The 18,006-nt window shown below is 42.6% G+C and overlaps 1 protein-coding gene across 1 annotated transcript; it reads left to right on the forward strand.

The window, feature by feature from the left end:
* Nucleotides 1-3,349: 3,349 nt before the first annotated feature.
* Nucleotides 3,350-5,646, forward strand: LOC136458454 (pentatricopeptide repeat-containing protein At3g49240, mitochondrial-like). The gene has a single exon (XM_066458389.1). It carries the CDS (start codon nucleotides 3,432-3,434, stop codon nucleotides 5,430-5,432), a length of 2,001 nt encoding a protein of 666 aa, XP_066314486.1. The 5' UTR covers nucleotides 3,350-3,431; the 3' UTR covers nucleotides 5,433-5,646.
* Nucleotides 5,647-18,006: the final 12,360 nt, after the last annotated feature.

The raw sequence follows: 18,006 nt of genomic DNA on the forward strand, positions 1-18,006 counted from the left end.
TTCTAGCCCCATAGGATAGACAACTTGTTTTGCTTCATAGGTAGTGGCGGGCAATTCATTGTCCTTCGGAAGCATCTTCTTTTGGATTTTTAGTAACTCTCCAAATCCCTTGTCAGATACACCATTCTTTGCCTTCCATTGCAGCAATTCTAGTGTGGTTTCCAACTTTTTCTGCCCTACATCACAAGTTGGGTACAACAATTTCTTGTGATCTTCTAGCATCCGCTCGAACTTGATCTTCTTCTTTTTCACTTTCACATTCTCTTTGTGCGTCACGAATGACCTAACAAAGATCATCAGCCGGATCATCTTCTGCGGCTACCTCTTCTTCAGCTTCTCCCATTGCAGTATCATTGAAGCACGCACCATCGGGAATAATATCATTGTCGTCCCATTGTTCTTCTTCACCTTCTTCCATTACAACACCGGTTTCTCCGTGCTTCGTCCAACAAATATAGTTTGACATGAAACCCGGGGCGTGTTCGGCTGGCTTAAAGCCAGCCAGCTGGCTTGTTTTTTCTCTCACGAAATCACTGTTCACGTCCTGCCAGAACAGTATTTTTCTCTCACAACAATCAGCCGAAACAGTATTTTTCAGTCCTGCCGAACAGGCCCAAGCCAAATACGACCCAGCAAACAGGCTGAATAATTACATCTTTTTTGTATTTATTTTCCGTTTGTTTTTGCTACACCGCGACAGCTCGTCAACTACGAGTTAGTGCTTACGACATGCAAATGCGGTCAGAGTGACCTTCAACAAATCACTGGATGATATGATCATATGAGATACTGAGGTTTCAGCCGGAGCGTATCACAAAATCCAGTTGTGTTTACGACATGCATGATGATACTTAGGGTCCTTTGGTATAAAAAAAAAGTAGCATAGAAAAGAGTTCTATCAAACACTAGTGTGGAAAAGAGCTTTACCTATGAGCTGTGAAGCTACAGAAGAGCATGAGCTATTAGGGCTTCTTCAGTGGCCTTTTGAAAACCGATGCTAAGGTGGCAGGCCATGAGTCGACTTTATGCCCACTGAAGAACAATCTGACTCATGGTATGTGTCAGGAATCGATTCAAACAGATGAGCCGATTAATGAAGATTAAAAAAAATATTTTTGATACAGTGCAAACAACAGCCAACCGGCCAGCCGTTACCCACAACTAGCCGTTGTTTCATTGCTCTATATATGAACTGCACCTGTACGACTGGAGAACAAGAGAGTCGACTCGAGGCTGGTTTACGTCACGTAGATGGGTTGACCCACAACCAGTGAACTGTGGGTGCCCTTATATATTAGGGAAGAAAGTGTTAGGATCTATAGCTTCTCCACAAAAGTAAAAAATGGAATTATTTTTAAAAGAGCTAGAACCTTGTCAAATATGTTTTTTAAGAAAGGATGGCAAAAGCTTTGCCGCTATTTATATTAGACATTCAACATGTTCGCTGGTTGGTTTCTGGCCTGATAAGTCTGGCTGGTGTTGGTTTATTGTGAGAGAAAAATATTGTATCATGGCTGATAAGCCCTGACTGAAACCAACAGCGAACACGCCGATTGAAACGAAACAAGTGTCAACCTAGTTTTTTAAGCGAAAACTGGACCTAAAAACCACACAACTGAGCAGAGTATGTCACTCATCCCATATAACTTGGCACTCCAATCAGACCACTCGTAACTGTACACTACTACCTACTCGATGAACTTAGGGTCTGTTTGAATCCACCCCTCTAAACTTTAGACCTCTAACTAAATTCTCTAAATAGGTGAGCTTAAAACTGAGCTAAAGTGCTCTAAAGTTTAAAGTTTAGACGAGTGGATTCAAACATACTCTGGTAATTGTTGACCGTAGCATTGTTAGAAATTTAGGTTAATTTAGGCACAATTTAATGAGAAAAATTAGCAAAATGTCTGCTCAAAAGTAGTAGACAACAGCTGACACAAGAAGATCTGTATTGGAAATAACGTAAGTAACTGCTCGCTTAATTGCTCAATCAAACGCCACGCTCACCTCCACGCACGTGACATGCCTTTTGCTTATTCCAACTTGGCGTATTTTATATATTCTTATGTTTTATGTACTATTAGACCCATATGTTTTTCTCTTAGATTCTTAGACTACGTGAAATAGATCAGTTATATATTCATCGTCGATGACTACTCCCTCCTACTTTTTTTCTATCCACGTCAGAATATCTAGCCAAATAGCTAGCTATTGGGAACGTCCTAAGAGATACTCCCTCTGTCCCAAATTAACTATCATCGTTGGTTTCCGTGCCAAAAGTTTGACTCGATTTTGTAGAAAATATGTGTAACATTTTTTCTCTAAATAAATTCATTAAAAAGCTAGTTTAAAATATCTATATAATGATATTAATTATGTACCATAAATATTAATATTATATATATATATATATTTAGACAAAGTTGTTTTTCCGAAAACGAAAACGATAAATATTTAGGGGCGGAGGAAGTACACACGTAAGATACCAATTTTAGTTATTTAGTCAAATTTCATATAAGACTAAAATATATCTAACATTTGATATGGATCTTAGAATTAATTTGTTTTAATTGAATTAAAAATTAGCCAAACCTAATTAAAAACAACAAGCCTTTTTTTTTTGCCTTTGCGCTGTGTCACTATGCAACGGCAACATGACTGATCATTAAAAAAGCATTACTGAACACTGAGCTGAGATTTTTTTTTTTTGAAAATAGCACTGAAATGAGATTTTATTATTAATATAATAAATCAACGGTGAGCTTTTTTTTAGCAGAACAAGTCTACAGCGAGCTGTATATATGATTCAATGAGTATGAATTTTTTATACAGTTCAAGAATATAATAATTAGCCCATCATAAAAATTTCACCACAACTGGACCAAAGAAACTGCAGCTATGAATTAATTACAGAAAAGCATAGATCTAAAACTACAGTAAAAATTTGTACTAAATTATATCATATTATAAATTCACTCTATAGATCTACTCATGTGGAGTCCAACAAAATTAGATTTTCCATTTTATGATTTTTCGGTGATTTACTATGATTTTTTAAAGATTCAGCCTAAATAAATAAAAAAAATCGCCTTTGAAAACCGCTTATAACTAGTTAGGAAGGTAAAACGAACGGTTTTAAAAGTTCAGGAGGTGGTTTATCTGGTTTTAGAGTTTAGAGAGGAAAAACAGATTTTCGTAAAAGTTGAGGAGGTAATGGGAACTTTTTCTTAGATACACAGCCTAATCTTGGGCCTGTGTGCAAGGAAAGGAGCAACTCCCTACAATCTAGCCCACACCCTACAATCCAGCTCAGCCCACTGTCCCATCTTCTTCGCCCGCTTCTGTTCCTCCTCTCCTCATTCCCCCTCGCGGAACGAAAAATATCCCGAACAAATTCCTGGCTAAACCCTCCCCGCTGCTCCGTCGCCGCCATGGCGCTCTCCAAGCCTCTCCTCTCTCGCCTCCTCCCCCTTCGCCTCCGCCTCCGGCCCCAGGCCTGCTTCCTCTGCCTCGCCACCCCGACGTCGACCCCGACCCCCGCCCCAATCGACGACGCGCATGCCCCCGCGGATGCCGCCGCCGAGCGCCGCCGCCGCAAGCGCCGCCTCCGCGTGGAGCCCCCTCTCTCCCGGGGCCCCGCGCCGCAGCGCGCGCCGGGGGCTCCCCGCCCCGCGTCGAACCCCAACGCGCCCAAGATCCCGGAGCCGGCCTCGGTGCTCTCGGGGAAGCGCCTCGACCTGCACCGCCGAATCCTCACGCTCATCCGCGAGAACGACCTCGACGAGGCGGCGCTCCTCACGCGCCACTCCATCTACTCCAACTGCCGCCCCACCGTCTTCACCTGCAACGCCGTCCTCGCCGCGCTGCTCCGCCAGGCCCGCTACGCCGACCTCCTCTCCCTCCACCGCTTCGTCACGCAGGCCTCCGTCGCGCCCACCGTCGCCACCTACAACCTCCTCCTCCAGGCCTACTGCGACTGCCGCCGCCCCGACGTCGCGCTCGAGCACTTCCGCCTCCTTCTCAAGGACGACTCGCCCGTGCTCCCCTCCCCCACCACATACCGCATCCTGGCGCGCTCCCTCGCCGAGAATGGCAAGCTGGACCAGGCGCTCGAGCTCAAGGATGGCATGCTCGAGCGCGGCCTCATCGCCCCTGATACCCAGGTCTATGCCTTCATCATGGGCGGGTTTGTCAATGCTGGGGACGGTGACAAGGCAGTTTCGTTGTATGAGGAGCTCAAGGAGAAGCTTGGTGGGGAGCCTATTCTTGATGGCGTGGTGCACGGGAACCTAATGGAAGGGTATTTTCTCAAGGGCATGGAGAAGGAGGCCATGGATTGCTATGCAGAGGTGCTTGGAGAGGGTTCCAAGGTGAGGTTCAGTGCCGTGAGTTACAACATGGTGCTTGATGTGCTCGGGAGGAATGGGAGGTTGGAGGATGCACTCAAGCTGTTTGATAGAATGTGCATGGAGCATGACCCGCCCAGGACGATTGCTGTGAACCTTGGGAGTTTTAATGTGATGGTTGATGCATACTGCCGTGCTGAAAGGTTTCAAGATGCGATTGAGGTGTTTGGGAAGATGGCCGAGAAGAGGTGTGCTCCAGATGCACTCTCCTACAATAATCTGATTGACTGGCTAGGGAAGAATGATCTTGTTGGGGAGGCTGAGGGATTGTACAAGGAGATGGGTGAGCAAGGTGTAAACCCTGATGAGTACACCTATGTCTTGCTCATTGAGTCTTGCTTTAAGGTTGATAGGGTGGAAGATGCAGTTGCTTACTTCAACAAGATGTTTGATGCTGGTCTGAGGCCCAATGCAAATGCATTTAACAAAGTCATAGGTGGCTTGGTGAAGGTTGATAGGCTCAGCGAGGCACAAGGGTTTTTTGACATGATGCCTGAAAAGGAGGTCAAACCAAACATTGCTAGCTATGAGTTGCTGTTCAAGGCATATATTGATGCTGCAAGGTTGGATGATGCGATTAAGATAGCCAAAGGTATTCTGTTGGACGAGAGTGTCGTCTTTAGTGATGAAATGAAAGCACTTCTGGAGGAGGCACTGGACAAAGAGGGGAGAGATGGGGAAATGGCAAAGTTATATGAAGATGTTGAGAGGGAGAAAGCAGAGGCGGCTGCACGTGCAGCTGAAGAGAAGGCTAGAGCTGAGGCTCTTGCTAAAGAAGAAGAAGAGAGGAAGAAGGCTGAGGCAAAGGCTAAGGAAGAAGCGGCTGCCAGGGCTAGCCGAGCAGCTATTGAGGCAGTGCTGGGTCGCAAGAAGGAAGCAGAAAAACAGGAACCAGTTGATGGACTGAACGTTGAGGAGGCAGAGGTTGTGGAATCCAACAATGACACCAGTGATGCTTCTGGAGAACTGAGTGAAGGCGATGAGCAGAAAAAGCAAGAGCCTGCTGAAGCCTCATCGTGTTCTTAGCTTCGTCATTTTTATAGGTTTCTTTCTATCATGAATGATCTTTAGTTCCATTTCAGTAGTATAATGTGATTGGGAGAGGCTATCTGAGAAGGTTGGCTCAATGCCTTTATATGAACTTGCATGGTTTCAAGTTGTGATGATTGTTTGCTGCATTGATGCAATCTTGTGTATCACATCTAGCATTTCTTAGATGAGAGATAAATATAAGTTATAAATTTTCTTTATCCTTGTGATCTACAAATTCACTGTTTTATATTCTCTATCTCTTATCTTCTCTCTTTCTCTATCTCTACTACTCCCTCCATCCCAAATTGTAAGACGTTTGACTTTTTTGGCTTAAAGTTTGACCACTCGTCTTATTCAAAAAATTTGTGCAAATATAGTCAAATTTAAGTCATTCTTGAAGAATTTTTATTAATAAACCAAACCATGACGAAAGAAGTGATATTTTACACAAATTTTTGAATAAGACGAATGGTCAAACTTGGTGTAAAAAAAGTCAAACGTCTTACAATTTGGGATGGATTGAGTACTTAAAAAGTAGATACATGTAGTTCTTGTCCTCACCCATACTAGGTTGTCCTGCGCTCCCCTCACACACATCCAGTTTATGAAATTTCAGCATAAAGTTTACTTAACCTGTCATATTCTATCAGTTAAAACCAAAAGGAAAAAAAAATCTGTGTAAAGGTAAACCCTCTCTATTCTACTGGTGTCTCGAATTCTTTCTGTTCTTTTGGCTTTAAGTTATGGTTTAGGTAAATGATCCTGATGAAAGAAGCACACTGATAAATTAAACCAAACATCAAATTCTTGCCCATTCAATTGGCATTTTTATGGTGCGAGCATGTAAAGGATAGTGTATGTGCAGTACAACAACAACAACAAAGCCTTTAAGTCCCAAACAAGTTGGGGTAGGCTAGAGTTGAAACCCATCAGAAGCAATCAAGGTTCAGGCACGTGAATAGCTGTCTTCCAAGCACTCCTATCTAAGGCTAAGTCTTTGGGTATATTCCATCCTTTCAAGTCTCCTTTTATTGTCTCTACCCAAGTCAACTTCGGTCTTCCTCTGCCTCTCTTCACGTTACTATCCTGGCTTAGGATTCCACTACGCACCGGTGCCTCTGGAGGTCTCCGTTGCACATGTCCAAACCATCTCAACCGGTGTTGGACAAACTTTTCTTCAATTGGCGCTACCCCTAATCTATCACGTATATCATCGTTTCGAACTCGATCCCTTCTTGTATGACCGCAAATCCAACGCAACATACGCATTTCCACGACACTTAGCTGTTGAACATGTCGTCTTTTCGTAGGCCAACATTCTGCACCATCGCCGTCCTATAAAACTTGCCTTTTAGCTTATGGTGGGGCGCCTTTGGTGTCCCAGCATAGCAGGTCCCAAGCCCTGGTAAAGGAGGAGAGTTGTGTTAGGCATGGCGAGCCAATGTAAAAACTTAGCCACTTTAATGGAGATAAAACCCGAAAGAAAATAGTGTATGTGCAATCAACTGTAAATATTTGCTTGAAATTTTTGGACCATTTGTTTGTATGCAAAAATCTATGTAGTACTTCTGACGCCAAATTCGTGTATTTTATTTCTACCTTAATGAAATGACAAGCAGCTCTCCTGCGTAGTTCAAGAAAAAAAGAACTTCTAATGCCAAATTTACAAAGATTTGTATGTCCAGTAAACTGTTAATATTTATGCTGCTCCAAATTTTTGGACCATGTGTTCGTATGCTGAAATCTATGTTGTATATCTGAAGCCAAAAGAAAAAAGATTTTGTCAGTGGGGTAATAAGTAAAAATTGAACAATACGACTGGCCTGAGCAAGAAGTGCCTTTTATAATTTTTTTATTAGTGACTATAATACTTCTTTGTGAGGTCAACCATGTGGCTAGAGAAGTTTGTCTATTTGGTCTATAGGGTTTATGATAAGAATCGACAAATGTTCTGTATTCAGTAAAATTTGTCCTGCATGAAAGAAAAGGCTGCTTGCAACTCACCCTAATTTCAGAGATACAGCTGAACCATCAACATTATCCTGTGAACTTTCCACAGTGCAATACAGTCATGACAGATTCATAGGATTTCCCATCTTCACCAATAACAAGTTTAAGTATCAGGTTATCAGCACAAAAACCTCTAGATTCTTAAATGAGACAGGAGTGTTCACTTTGATATAACTGACCTAAAACAAAAGGTGTGCATATTTATTTTAAATTCCCAACAAATTGAGGGAACTGTGTAAAGCCTATAAGTCTGTTACCGTATGATGTTGTCGACAGAATATCGTCGGCAGTCCTCCGAGGGGTATCTCACGAAGGTAGATTGATCGGCAGAGAAGCGTGTGATCAAGAACAAAAAGGCAACAGAGACACACGAGTTAGACAGGTTCAGGCCGTCAGTATGACGTAATACCCTACTCCTATGGTCTGTTGGTTTGTATTAGCTATCGTACGATGCGTGTCTGCAGATGTCGACTAGGGGACCCCTGCCTCTCCTTATATACTCTGGAGGGGTAGGGTTATAAGGAAAATATCCTATTTGGTACTATACAATATCTTGCGGTGCACGCCGAGCAGCGTCGTGCACGCCTCAATCTTGTGGGCTGGGCCACCTCCGATGGTGCGGCCCATGTCTTGTCTTGTGGATATTGGGGGCCATACCCCCACAGATGTACAGTAGGTTAGCTGTTTCTGTTCTTTCAGTTTTCAGTTAGTTCAGATAGTGTTTCAGATAGAGCATGGGCAAGGATGCCCACGTCGCGCGATCCTCGCGGCACGTCCCAGCGTTGTGGGATCGTGCATCGTGCTCACGAGCGTGCCGTGCATATCTCGGCCTCATGGCCTCTGTATCTAGCTTTATATTCCGCAAATTGAACCAGAAAACGCTGCCAGTTTAGCAGCACCAAAAACTCTGCGAGTTCCTGTTCGTCTTCCAGATCGCGTGAGTGAGTGAGTGAGTGAGGGAGGGAGAGCCATCCAGGCGGTAATCTGACAAACTGTTGTTTGCTTGTTGGAACTATCCAACTTTTCATCATAATTTTGGTGAGGTATGCAGCCTAAAGAAATGTTGTCATTTGTTTTTGCCCACTGTAAATGCATTGTGTGCGGTGTGCCTTTAGCTAAAATGCAGCAAAAATTGCTCTGGTCCTTGTCTTTCATATTTGTGTTTCATCACTATAACCTGCTAAAGATAGTGCATCAATGTGTTCTACAGTTTCAAGTGAAATGATGCCTATAGAAACTTTATTATATGTTCTGGTATATCATTAGTGCAACTATTGCTCCAACGAGGACATGAGGTTGCAGAATAATTTTATTTTATCTTTCTCTGTTCATTAACCTTACATAGAGAACATCTTACTAGAAGAGGACATGAGGCGGCAGCCAGTTTGGCAAACAATGGTTGATGTACCACCCTAGGGACATATGACTCTGTGTCCACTGTTGATGAGTTGGGAGCTAACTGTGAGCACATTTGTATAGACTTTACAGATGCAGGTGATCACAAATTTTCCCATCTATGAGAAGCATGCAAAAGAGAAACTGCCAAGTGCCAAAGATGCTGTACTACTGGCTACGCCTCTGGGACAAACATCAGTCGATTCTCAAGGTAAGAGTAACAAGCGAAGAAAGGAAAGGTGTGGAAATGAAGGTGGTGCCTATTTTCCCCTCTGAAATCATTCGTAAACAAATGCTCTCAGTGATGTGTTTTGGAGTGTGTAAGCTAAAGGAAACTATCATTATGAGATTTTGCATTGTTGAGTATGCCTCAATGGGTATTTTATTTGAGCAATGCTCACCTGATGCTAATTTCTCATGGTTCCATTACTAATTGTAATTTATGACTGGATAAGGACTTGCTATTTTGTTACCATGAAAATATGTCTGAGTTAATCTGAGCAATGGATAGAAGAAACAAATAATTACTCCCTCCGTTCCAAATTGTAAGTCGTTGTGGCTTTTCTAGGAACATAGTTTTTGCTACACACATAGATACATTATAGGCTCTTGAAGAGGTCGAGAAAAATATCTCGTTGTTGAGATTGTTGATCTTTGGTGATGGAGAAGTAGAACCAAATCAAGAGCAGGTCGTCCAGAATCTGCCTTCCTTGGGTTGGGGAGTACGTTAGCTCTCCTTTAATCTTCTTCATGACCTTTTAAAAATTTAACGATGTGTTTAACTGATTATTAGCTCAGTGGTTATAGGTAAGAAAAGATCTGGTTCACTGCTGGTGCATTTTGCTTAGGCAGAAGGCTGATGAAACTTATTGCTGCGTGCAGTATATTGAAAATCATCTGGAGCTTTTAGATTTCCTTGTTAGTTGGTAAGGCATCCATTTCTTGATGTTATATTAACATGACAAATAATTCATTGATTCATGAAAGGTAATTTCGAGGTAATAGCATGATTGTAGTTAGGAAGATATATTTCAACAAGCTTGTACATAGGCTGCTTGTGCCTAGCTTATGTCACATTCTCCTTTTTGGACCTTTATAATTGTCAATGGGGTCTTTAACTAGCGTGTAGCTAAAGTGTATTGAGCTTTGAGCCTTTTGGTACATGATTTCCATCTGTTTTATGGTAGCAGCTTATTACTTTCTTGGTCCATTTTCTGTGTCTGCATTATATCCTTTATATTAAGTTTAACTGTTATTTTTTCAACAGCTACAAGAACTTGGATATTGCATTGAACTGTGGGAATATGTTAAGAGAATGCATAAACTGTGGGAATATGACAATTGCTACTTAAACTACAGAAAACAACAGTTTACCTCTGCCAGTATTTAAGCTGCTCTACTGTCTCAGTGCTACAGAAAACAACAGTTTACCTCGGCCAGAATTCTATATATCCTGACTCCTAAGCCCTCTACACCTTTCTCCTTTCAGTTCAGGATTGGTTTGGTCAACACCCCTTCAGCTGTTGGACAAGCTACATAAAGTAGAATTTTCTGACAACCCATGTGCCATTTTTAACCTATGAATAATATGTGAAATGTAGTATATGCTTCTTGAAAGAATGAAAATTTGCTAGGCAGTCTTTGTCATGAAATGGCTACTTTGTGTGCTTAACATTTATGATTATAAAAAAATTTGGCTACACCATGAAAATTTTGAACTATCTTTCATATGGCTATACTAAATGAAAATATCATGGGAGGTAACAAGATGAAACACTATCTAATGTTTTTACTTCTCAGTCATGTGTTTGGGAGAGATGACTACTCAGAATGATGAAAACTGTGTAAGAAAATTATTCAGTGCCATTGGAAAAGTAACAGCTAAAGAGAAATATTTTCATACTCAGATCTTGGACTACTTGCACATTTCAATATAATTGATTTGTGGGAGATGAAATGCATTGTTTTTTTCATCAGAAATGCCCACAAAGTTACTCGAATATCCACAAATACGTTGATATTCACTGCAATTTGTGTGTAGATGATCAAAAGGAGCTCATTCTTTCTCCTTGTATGTCTGGTGGTTTCCTTAGATGTTACTGGTGATGCTTAGCACACTAAAGAGAACTACTTACTTTCATTTTTCAATTCTCCCGTCAGAGCATTTCCTGTTGATTTTTTAAATGGTACAGTTTGTTAATTGCTTGTCTTGCCATTTGTTTCGGAAAACCGAGTCTTGTGGTCTGACATGAATATGGATTTTATGATTTTAAAAATGTGTAAAATATATTTGAAACATGACAGCAGCTTTCATTCCTCTGAAACTCCATAGCTCTCTACAGTAAGAGAGCTTTTCAGTTAGCATGATTGTTGAGTCGACAAACATACATTAGTCTAAGTAAGCACACCTCAAAGATTGCTGGAATTTTTTCAGTGCGTGTTTCCTAGAAACATAGTTGTGTAGATTTACTGCAAGGAGCAGTAATTTTTTTTTTCACTTTGTGCATTGCATCCTGATGGTTGTGCTGAAATCAGACCTCGCACTGACTAAATGATGTGGTTAGAATTTTAATTCAGAATTACAGTAACATAAATTATGCTTGATCAACAACAACAAAGCCTTTAAGTCCCAAACAAGTTGGGGTAGGCTAGAGTTGAAACCCAGCAGAAGCAATTAAGGTTCAGACACGTGAATAGCTGTTTTCTAAGCACTCCTATCTAAGGCTAAGTCTTTGGGTATATTCCATTCTTTCAAGTCTCCTTTTATTGCCTCTATCCAAGTTAACTTCGGTCTTCCTCTGTGCCGACAGAATATCGTCGGCAGGCCTCCGAGGGGTATCCCACGAAGGTAGATTGATCGGCAGAGAGGTGTGTGATCAAGAACAAGAAGGCAATAGAGGCACACGTAGACAGGTTCAGGTCATCAGCATGACGTAATACCCTATTCCTGTGGTCTGTTGGTTTCTATTAGCTATCGTATGATATTGCGTGAGTTTGGAGGGGGTCACTGCCCGCCTTATATAGTCCAGGGGGTAGGGTTACAAGTCGGTTAGATCTAAGAGATAACCGGAAAGTAATAACAGATTATAGGAATCTTGGGATCATACGTATCCTAACAGATCTCGTAGTATCTTCAAGATATCTTCCCGGTGTCTTGCGGGAGGCATCGAGCAGAGTCGTACCCCACAAAGCTTCGTCTTGTGGGCTGGGCTGCCCCTGGGGGCGTAGCCCATGTGGTCTGCCGTGGGTATCCGGGGTCGTACCCCCCATAGCTAGTCCTCGAGCGCCTTGTACCCATTGTGCAATGCCGTCTTGAGCTTGTCCGAGCAGGTGCAAACAAAGCCGAGTAGTCAAACTCATGGTCCGACCACCGTGATGAGTTGCCGAGCAGTTGTGTGCTGTCGCCGAGCAGCGTGAACCGTAGCCGAGCAGTATAACCCAAGTACGGCTTGCCATAAGAGTGTAAGGAACTCAAGTTCAGAATAAAAAATTTCTTCACAATGGACCAAGTGTGCCCACTTAGAGTCCGACCACGAGAAAAGAAGATAATCTTCTTCAGCTTCAAAAGGCGTGGAGTCTTCCAAAATAAAACAAACACATTCACTGTGAGGTGAAGTGTGTCCACTTAGTCCCCGAGCCTGGCAGTAGATGACGTAGTCATGTGGTGCCAGGGTCCAAAGTAGAAGAAAAATAGAAGACTAGACGAGCAGGCGGCCAGTCCCCGCGCGTAGCCCCGAAAAGCACATTCACCGCAAGGTGAAGTGTGTCCACTTAGTCCCCGAGCCTGACAGTAGATGACGTAGTCATGTGGTGCCAGGGTCAGAAACAACAGTCAACATGGAGAAAACAGAATCGCGGAGAAAAAACCCCGGAGTAATGGCTGTGCAGTAGTAATTACTGAGCCGTAACGGTTGGCGGAGATGCCGGTGAAAATTCGGTGAGCCATAACAAATGGCGGAGATAAATCGGCGATACGGGCCAGGGCTGCGCGAAAGCCTAGGTAACGGCCCACAAATCAGAGAAACACAAATCACGGGAATGGTTTCCCAAAAACCCTCGAATGCGAAAAGGTGGGGAGAGTGCTTTATAACTGCGCCGCCGCACCCCGCACTCGTACCTTTGCCCCTTTGCCATTTCATCTTTTGATGAGGACATGACACCCATGCATATGACCATGTTTGGCGCATGATATGGAGAGGTAGGAGGCCAGCAAGGGTGTCCAAGTCAAGAAGGAGGTCCGAGGCTAATTCGGTTTGAATCCCCGAGGTGGAGGCCCAAAGCAACTCAAGTTCGAGTCTGCCTCGGTCTCGAGAACCAGTCTGCCTTAAATTGGTCACCCAGGACACATTCGGACTCCGTTTTCGACGATCCACATATGGTTGGAAAGTTAATTTGATAAGGAAGCTAATCCAAGTGGTCTCACGTCAAAATACCTTCGGAATCAACGGGAATCGTCGAAACAAGTTAGCATCTAGAATCTACCAGGGTGCTGCGATACCGTCATTTGGTCTGTTGGACCGTGTATCATGTTTGGGCCCATTAGGGGGCGTGTCTAGGGGGTGACGCCCAAGACTCTATAAATAGCAGCCGTCACTCTCCGTAGGGTTTGGGTTTGGTTAGTTCTTGATTTTCTCGTGAAACAGACATCGTTCTGCTGCAACTGTGCCGCCAAGGCTGCCTGCTGTGAATCGGGGCCCCAGTTCTTGATCTTGTTCGCCTACGACGATTAGTCCTTTCAAATAAAGACTTAAACTCCTTCTCGTTATCATAAGTCTCATATTTATTTGTAATTTCATATTGTGTTCATCCCGTTCTTGCTTATGTTCTCGATTTGCTTGCAGGAAAGCCTTCTCGACGAGGTCAATCGCGTTCGCGTGGTTGATAACCAACGGAGCAGTGGTGTAACGGTTGTGGGGGTTCGAATCAGTCTTGGTTCGAAGCCTAGATCATGAACATCAAGTCTCCACCAATCGACGCTATCATACCTATCGAAAGATCGGGCCTAGTCTACATCAAGTGGTATCAGAGATCTTGTTGCTCGTTAGGTATAACTTTGTTTTTCCCTTTGGATTGTTACTGTTTTTGCATTACCTATAGTCCAAAAAAGCCAAAAAATATATCCACTATCACATATCTCTAGTCCTATAGCCCCGTTGTGCCTTTGCAATTTTTTTAGTTTTAGTTTGCTTTATTGAATTGTCATCCCTCGCCACGTCTCAGTGTTCATTGTGTTCTGATCTTATTCTTAGTCTAGCATCAAGTCTTGTCTTCCAGTGTGGTGATAGTTTGTTCCTTTTCGCCAAATCTTGCATCCCTGTTGGTTGTTATGTGAGCAAATTGAGGGAAAAGAATAAGTCAAGTTGAGAGAGACATATAGTACAAATCTTTATCTTGATCTTTATTTCCACATTTAAAAAGGATATCTCATCTGATCTCCACGGTTGTAGTTGGTGGAATATTCTTGCGCACAGTTAGAAAGAAAGGAAAGCATTAATTGGCAGTTATAGTCTCCTTTGGAAATAATATGCACATAAGATTTTCTACCGTTGGTTAGTTGTGATCCTTGTTGGATATTTCTTTGGTTTTTTCTTGTGCTAACCAAAAGGAAAGTTCATGTCAGGGTGTCCACGCCTAGGCAGTTCTACTGCTGATATTGCTTTGCTGGCTGAGAGTTTAGATCTGCTACAGTGTAGCTTCTTGATATTTTTATTTATAATTATTTTTGCAGCACTTTACTGAGTAAAAAAAGAAAGAGTTAAAGGCAAAGAGGTGCAAAAACCAAAAGAAGGAAAAAAGGGCGCACCTAAAAAAAGAGAGAAAAAAATAAAGAAGGAAAGAAAAAGAAAGTGAAAAAAAGTTTAGAAGTGTTTGCATCCTTTTGAGTCCTTGTGCTGAGTTGTATTGTATTGCTTGCTTGAACTATGTCCAGGACGAGTTTAGGCCAACGACATAGATTAGCTTGGGACTACTTTTTCATCTTGCAATTTCTAAATTAAATTATTGCTATTCCTTGCTACTATATTATGCCTGTCCAAGCTCCACTTTCTTCTAATCAAGTATAGGTTTGCCTTGTAACTGTTACACTCAAGCTACAATGGTATCACAGTCACCGACCGATTGCACCGTCTGTTGCTTTGGTAAGAAAACTTGTAAGACCATGGTAAGACGCTTGAGAGTTGAGTGCCTTCTTTTTCCTTGTCCACAACCTAAGTAGTTGATAGGGATAATACTTGTGTGTTGTCTTTTGCTGTCTTCTAACAATGATAGGTTGTTCGTATCCACCGACTTATGATGGTATAGGTGCTGATGAATACATGGAGTGGGAAATTGCCATCGATAATATATTTGCTACTCGTTTTATGTGTCCAAGGAGGAAGGTAAAAAATACAGCTAGGGTTTTGCGATATTCTGTTTTATCTTGGTGAGACTCTTTATATCCTTCTGATAAACCTCAAACTTGGAATGATATGAAACTTCTTATGTGAGAAACCTTTGTTAATCCACCTACTGTTTTGACTTCATATGATGAGGTGCACCATTTAGAGGAAGAGTCTGTTGTTATTCCTCTTGCTATGACTAACCTTCTGTAGGATAATGTACATAAGCGAGAGGATGACATGAAAGAAAATGAGGAGCTCACAACCTCATGCAAATTCAGAACCATCACTTCACAATGCACGTATTACTACTGCTGAGAACACAGGTAATACCCATGGTGCTACACTCATGGAATGAGAGAATTGTTTTAATGTACTAATTTTTTCCACAAACCATGCTATCATAGAACAATTGATAGTGGAACCATCTCTTGATTTATCTCTGTCCCATGATAATTTACTTGAAGTTCCTTGTGATAAAGATGAATTGGTTGATGATGCTTTAGTTTTACATGTTTTGAAACTAGTCACTTGTGCTGAAAATAAACATATTATTCATTTTGCTACTAAAACTGATGAGTTCAAACTGTTGTCTTCTTTACATACTTTGGGTTACATTGAATTTGATGTTTTATGTAACCTAGATTGTTTGGAGGAGAGCCTCTTTAAATATGCTGATTTGCCTTGGTTTTCTAAACACACATATCATGTTATCGGCAAATATAACAAGGGACAATATATAATACATCGAGTATATATTCGTAGTAATATAAATTCTCCTTTTGTTGTATAAGATTATGATCATTTAGAGGGCAGCCATAATAATACAAACATTTTCTCATGTTTCTCAAAGAAACAAGTTCACTTTCAAGAAGGGGAGCATTGTTGGTTGCTACCTATGTCTGCTAGACCATCTATTCCTGCATTGTCTTTGGTTAGTTATAATCTTTTGTAGGATAGTGTTTACATACATCGTATGCATTCGGATCATGAAGTCTACATGCTTGCTAAAATTTTTATGCGAGATGCCATGCTAGAAACTTGGAAACATGGTCACGTTCCTTTTTACAATTATTTTAGTTTCTTTTGTCTTTGCAACCCCGTTCTCTTTTGTGTTGTGCAGGATCAGTTTCAAGCACAATTGACGCCGAGGATGGCTTTTCATCAAGAAGGGGAGGATGATGAGGACATGACACCCATGCATATGACCATGTTTGGCGCATGGTATGGAGGGGTAGGAGGCCAGCAAGGGTGTCCAAGTCAAAAAGGAGATCCAAGGCTAATTCGGTTCGAATCCCCGAGGTGGAGGCCCAAAGCAACTCAAGTTCGAGTCTGCCTCGGCCTTCAGACTAGTCTGCCTTAAAATGGTCACCCAGGATGCATCTGGACTCTGTTTTTGACGATCCACATATGGTTGGAAAGCTAATTTGATAAGGAAGCCAATTCAAGTGGTCTCACATCAAAAGACCTTCGGAATCAATAGGAATCGTCGAAACAAGTCAGCATCCATAATCTGCCAAGGTGCTGCGACACCGTCTTTTGGTCCGTTGGACCGTGTATCGTGTTTGGTCCCATTAGAGGGCGCATCCAGGGGGTGACACCCAAGACTATAAATAGCAGCCGTCACTCTTCTTAGGGTTTGGGTTTTGTTTAGTTCTTGATTTTCTTGTGAAACGGACATAGTTCTGCTGCAACTATGCCGCTAAGGCTGCTTGCTGTGAACCAGGGCCTTAGTTCTTGATCTTGTTCGCCTATGGCGATTAGTCCTTTTGAATAAAGACTTGAACTCCTTCTCATTAGCATAAGCCTCATATTTATTTGCAATTTTAGATTGCGTTCACCCTGTTCTTGCTTGTGTTCTCGATTCACTTGTAGGAAAGCCTTCTTGGCTAGGTCAATCGTGTTTGCGTGGTTGATAACCAATGGAGCTGTGGTGTAATGGTTGTGGGGATCCAAATCAGTCTTGGTTCGAAGCCTAGATCTTGAACATCGAGTCTCCACCAATCGACGCTATCATACCTATCGGAAGATCAGGCCTAGTCTACATCATCTTCCTCCTCCACCATCGCATTTCTAGATTCACATCTGCTCCTGCTTCCACCGCCAAACCCTAGCCAGATTTGAGAGATGGCGCCGAAGAAGGGAAGTGCGAAACCAAAGAAGACGAGCCCCCAGAAGGCAAGCGCCGAAATCCAGCGTGACGAAGAGTGGGTGGCGTCGTGGACGGGAGAGACAGAGCTCAATAGATTGGTGGAGGTGACGAAGAGTGGGTGGCGTCGTGTCACCATCGGATGGGGACCGGCCCTTGGCGAGCCCTTCCCCATGCCTCATACCGATAAAGTGGTGGTATTTGAGGATTATTTCTGGAGCAGGTTGGGATTTCCTGTTCATCCATTCCTGAGGGATCTGTTAGATCTCTGGGTGGTTAGTCTGTGCAACCTCCACCCAAATACCATATTGCACATATCCATCTTCGTCTACTTCTATGAGGCGTACCTCAGAATCCTTCCACACTTCAATCTCTTACGTCACCTGTTCTGGCTAAAGAAGAGAGGTGGTGGTGGTTCCAAGGTGGTCAGCGGAGTATATCTTCAGCTGCACGATGGGATGGCGGGGGAATACCTGACTGTTCTACTAAGCACATTGCTGAAGGGGTGGAACACCAGGTGGTTCTACATGAAGCAGAGCCACCCTATAGTCCACTACAACGCCAACCACATACTGGAGAGCCAGAGGAGCTGGTCAGAGATGCCTAGTAGTGCTGATATGGAACAAGTGAGGGAGCT

Source organism: Miscanthus floridulus, chromosome 6 (genome assembly GCF_019320115.1).
Source record: "Miscanthus floridulus cultivar M001 chromosome 6, ASM1932011v1, whole genome shotgun sequence".
Lineage (NCBI taxonomy): Eukaryota > Viridiplantae > Streptophyta > Magnoliopsida > Poales > Poaceae > Miscanthus > Miscanthus floridulus.

Bases quoted from the DNA above. Each gene is read 5' to 3' on its own strand.
- LOC136458454 (XM_066458389.1), top strand. From the start codon at position 3,432: ATGGCGCTCTCCAAGCCTCTCCTCTCTCGCCTCCTCCCCCTTCGCCTC.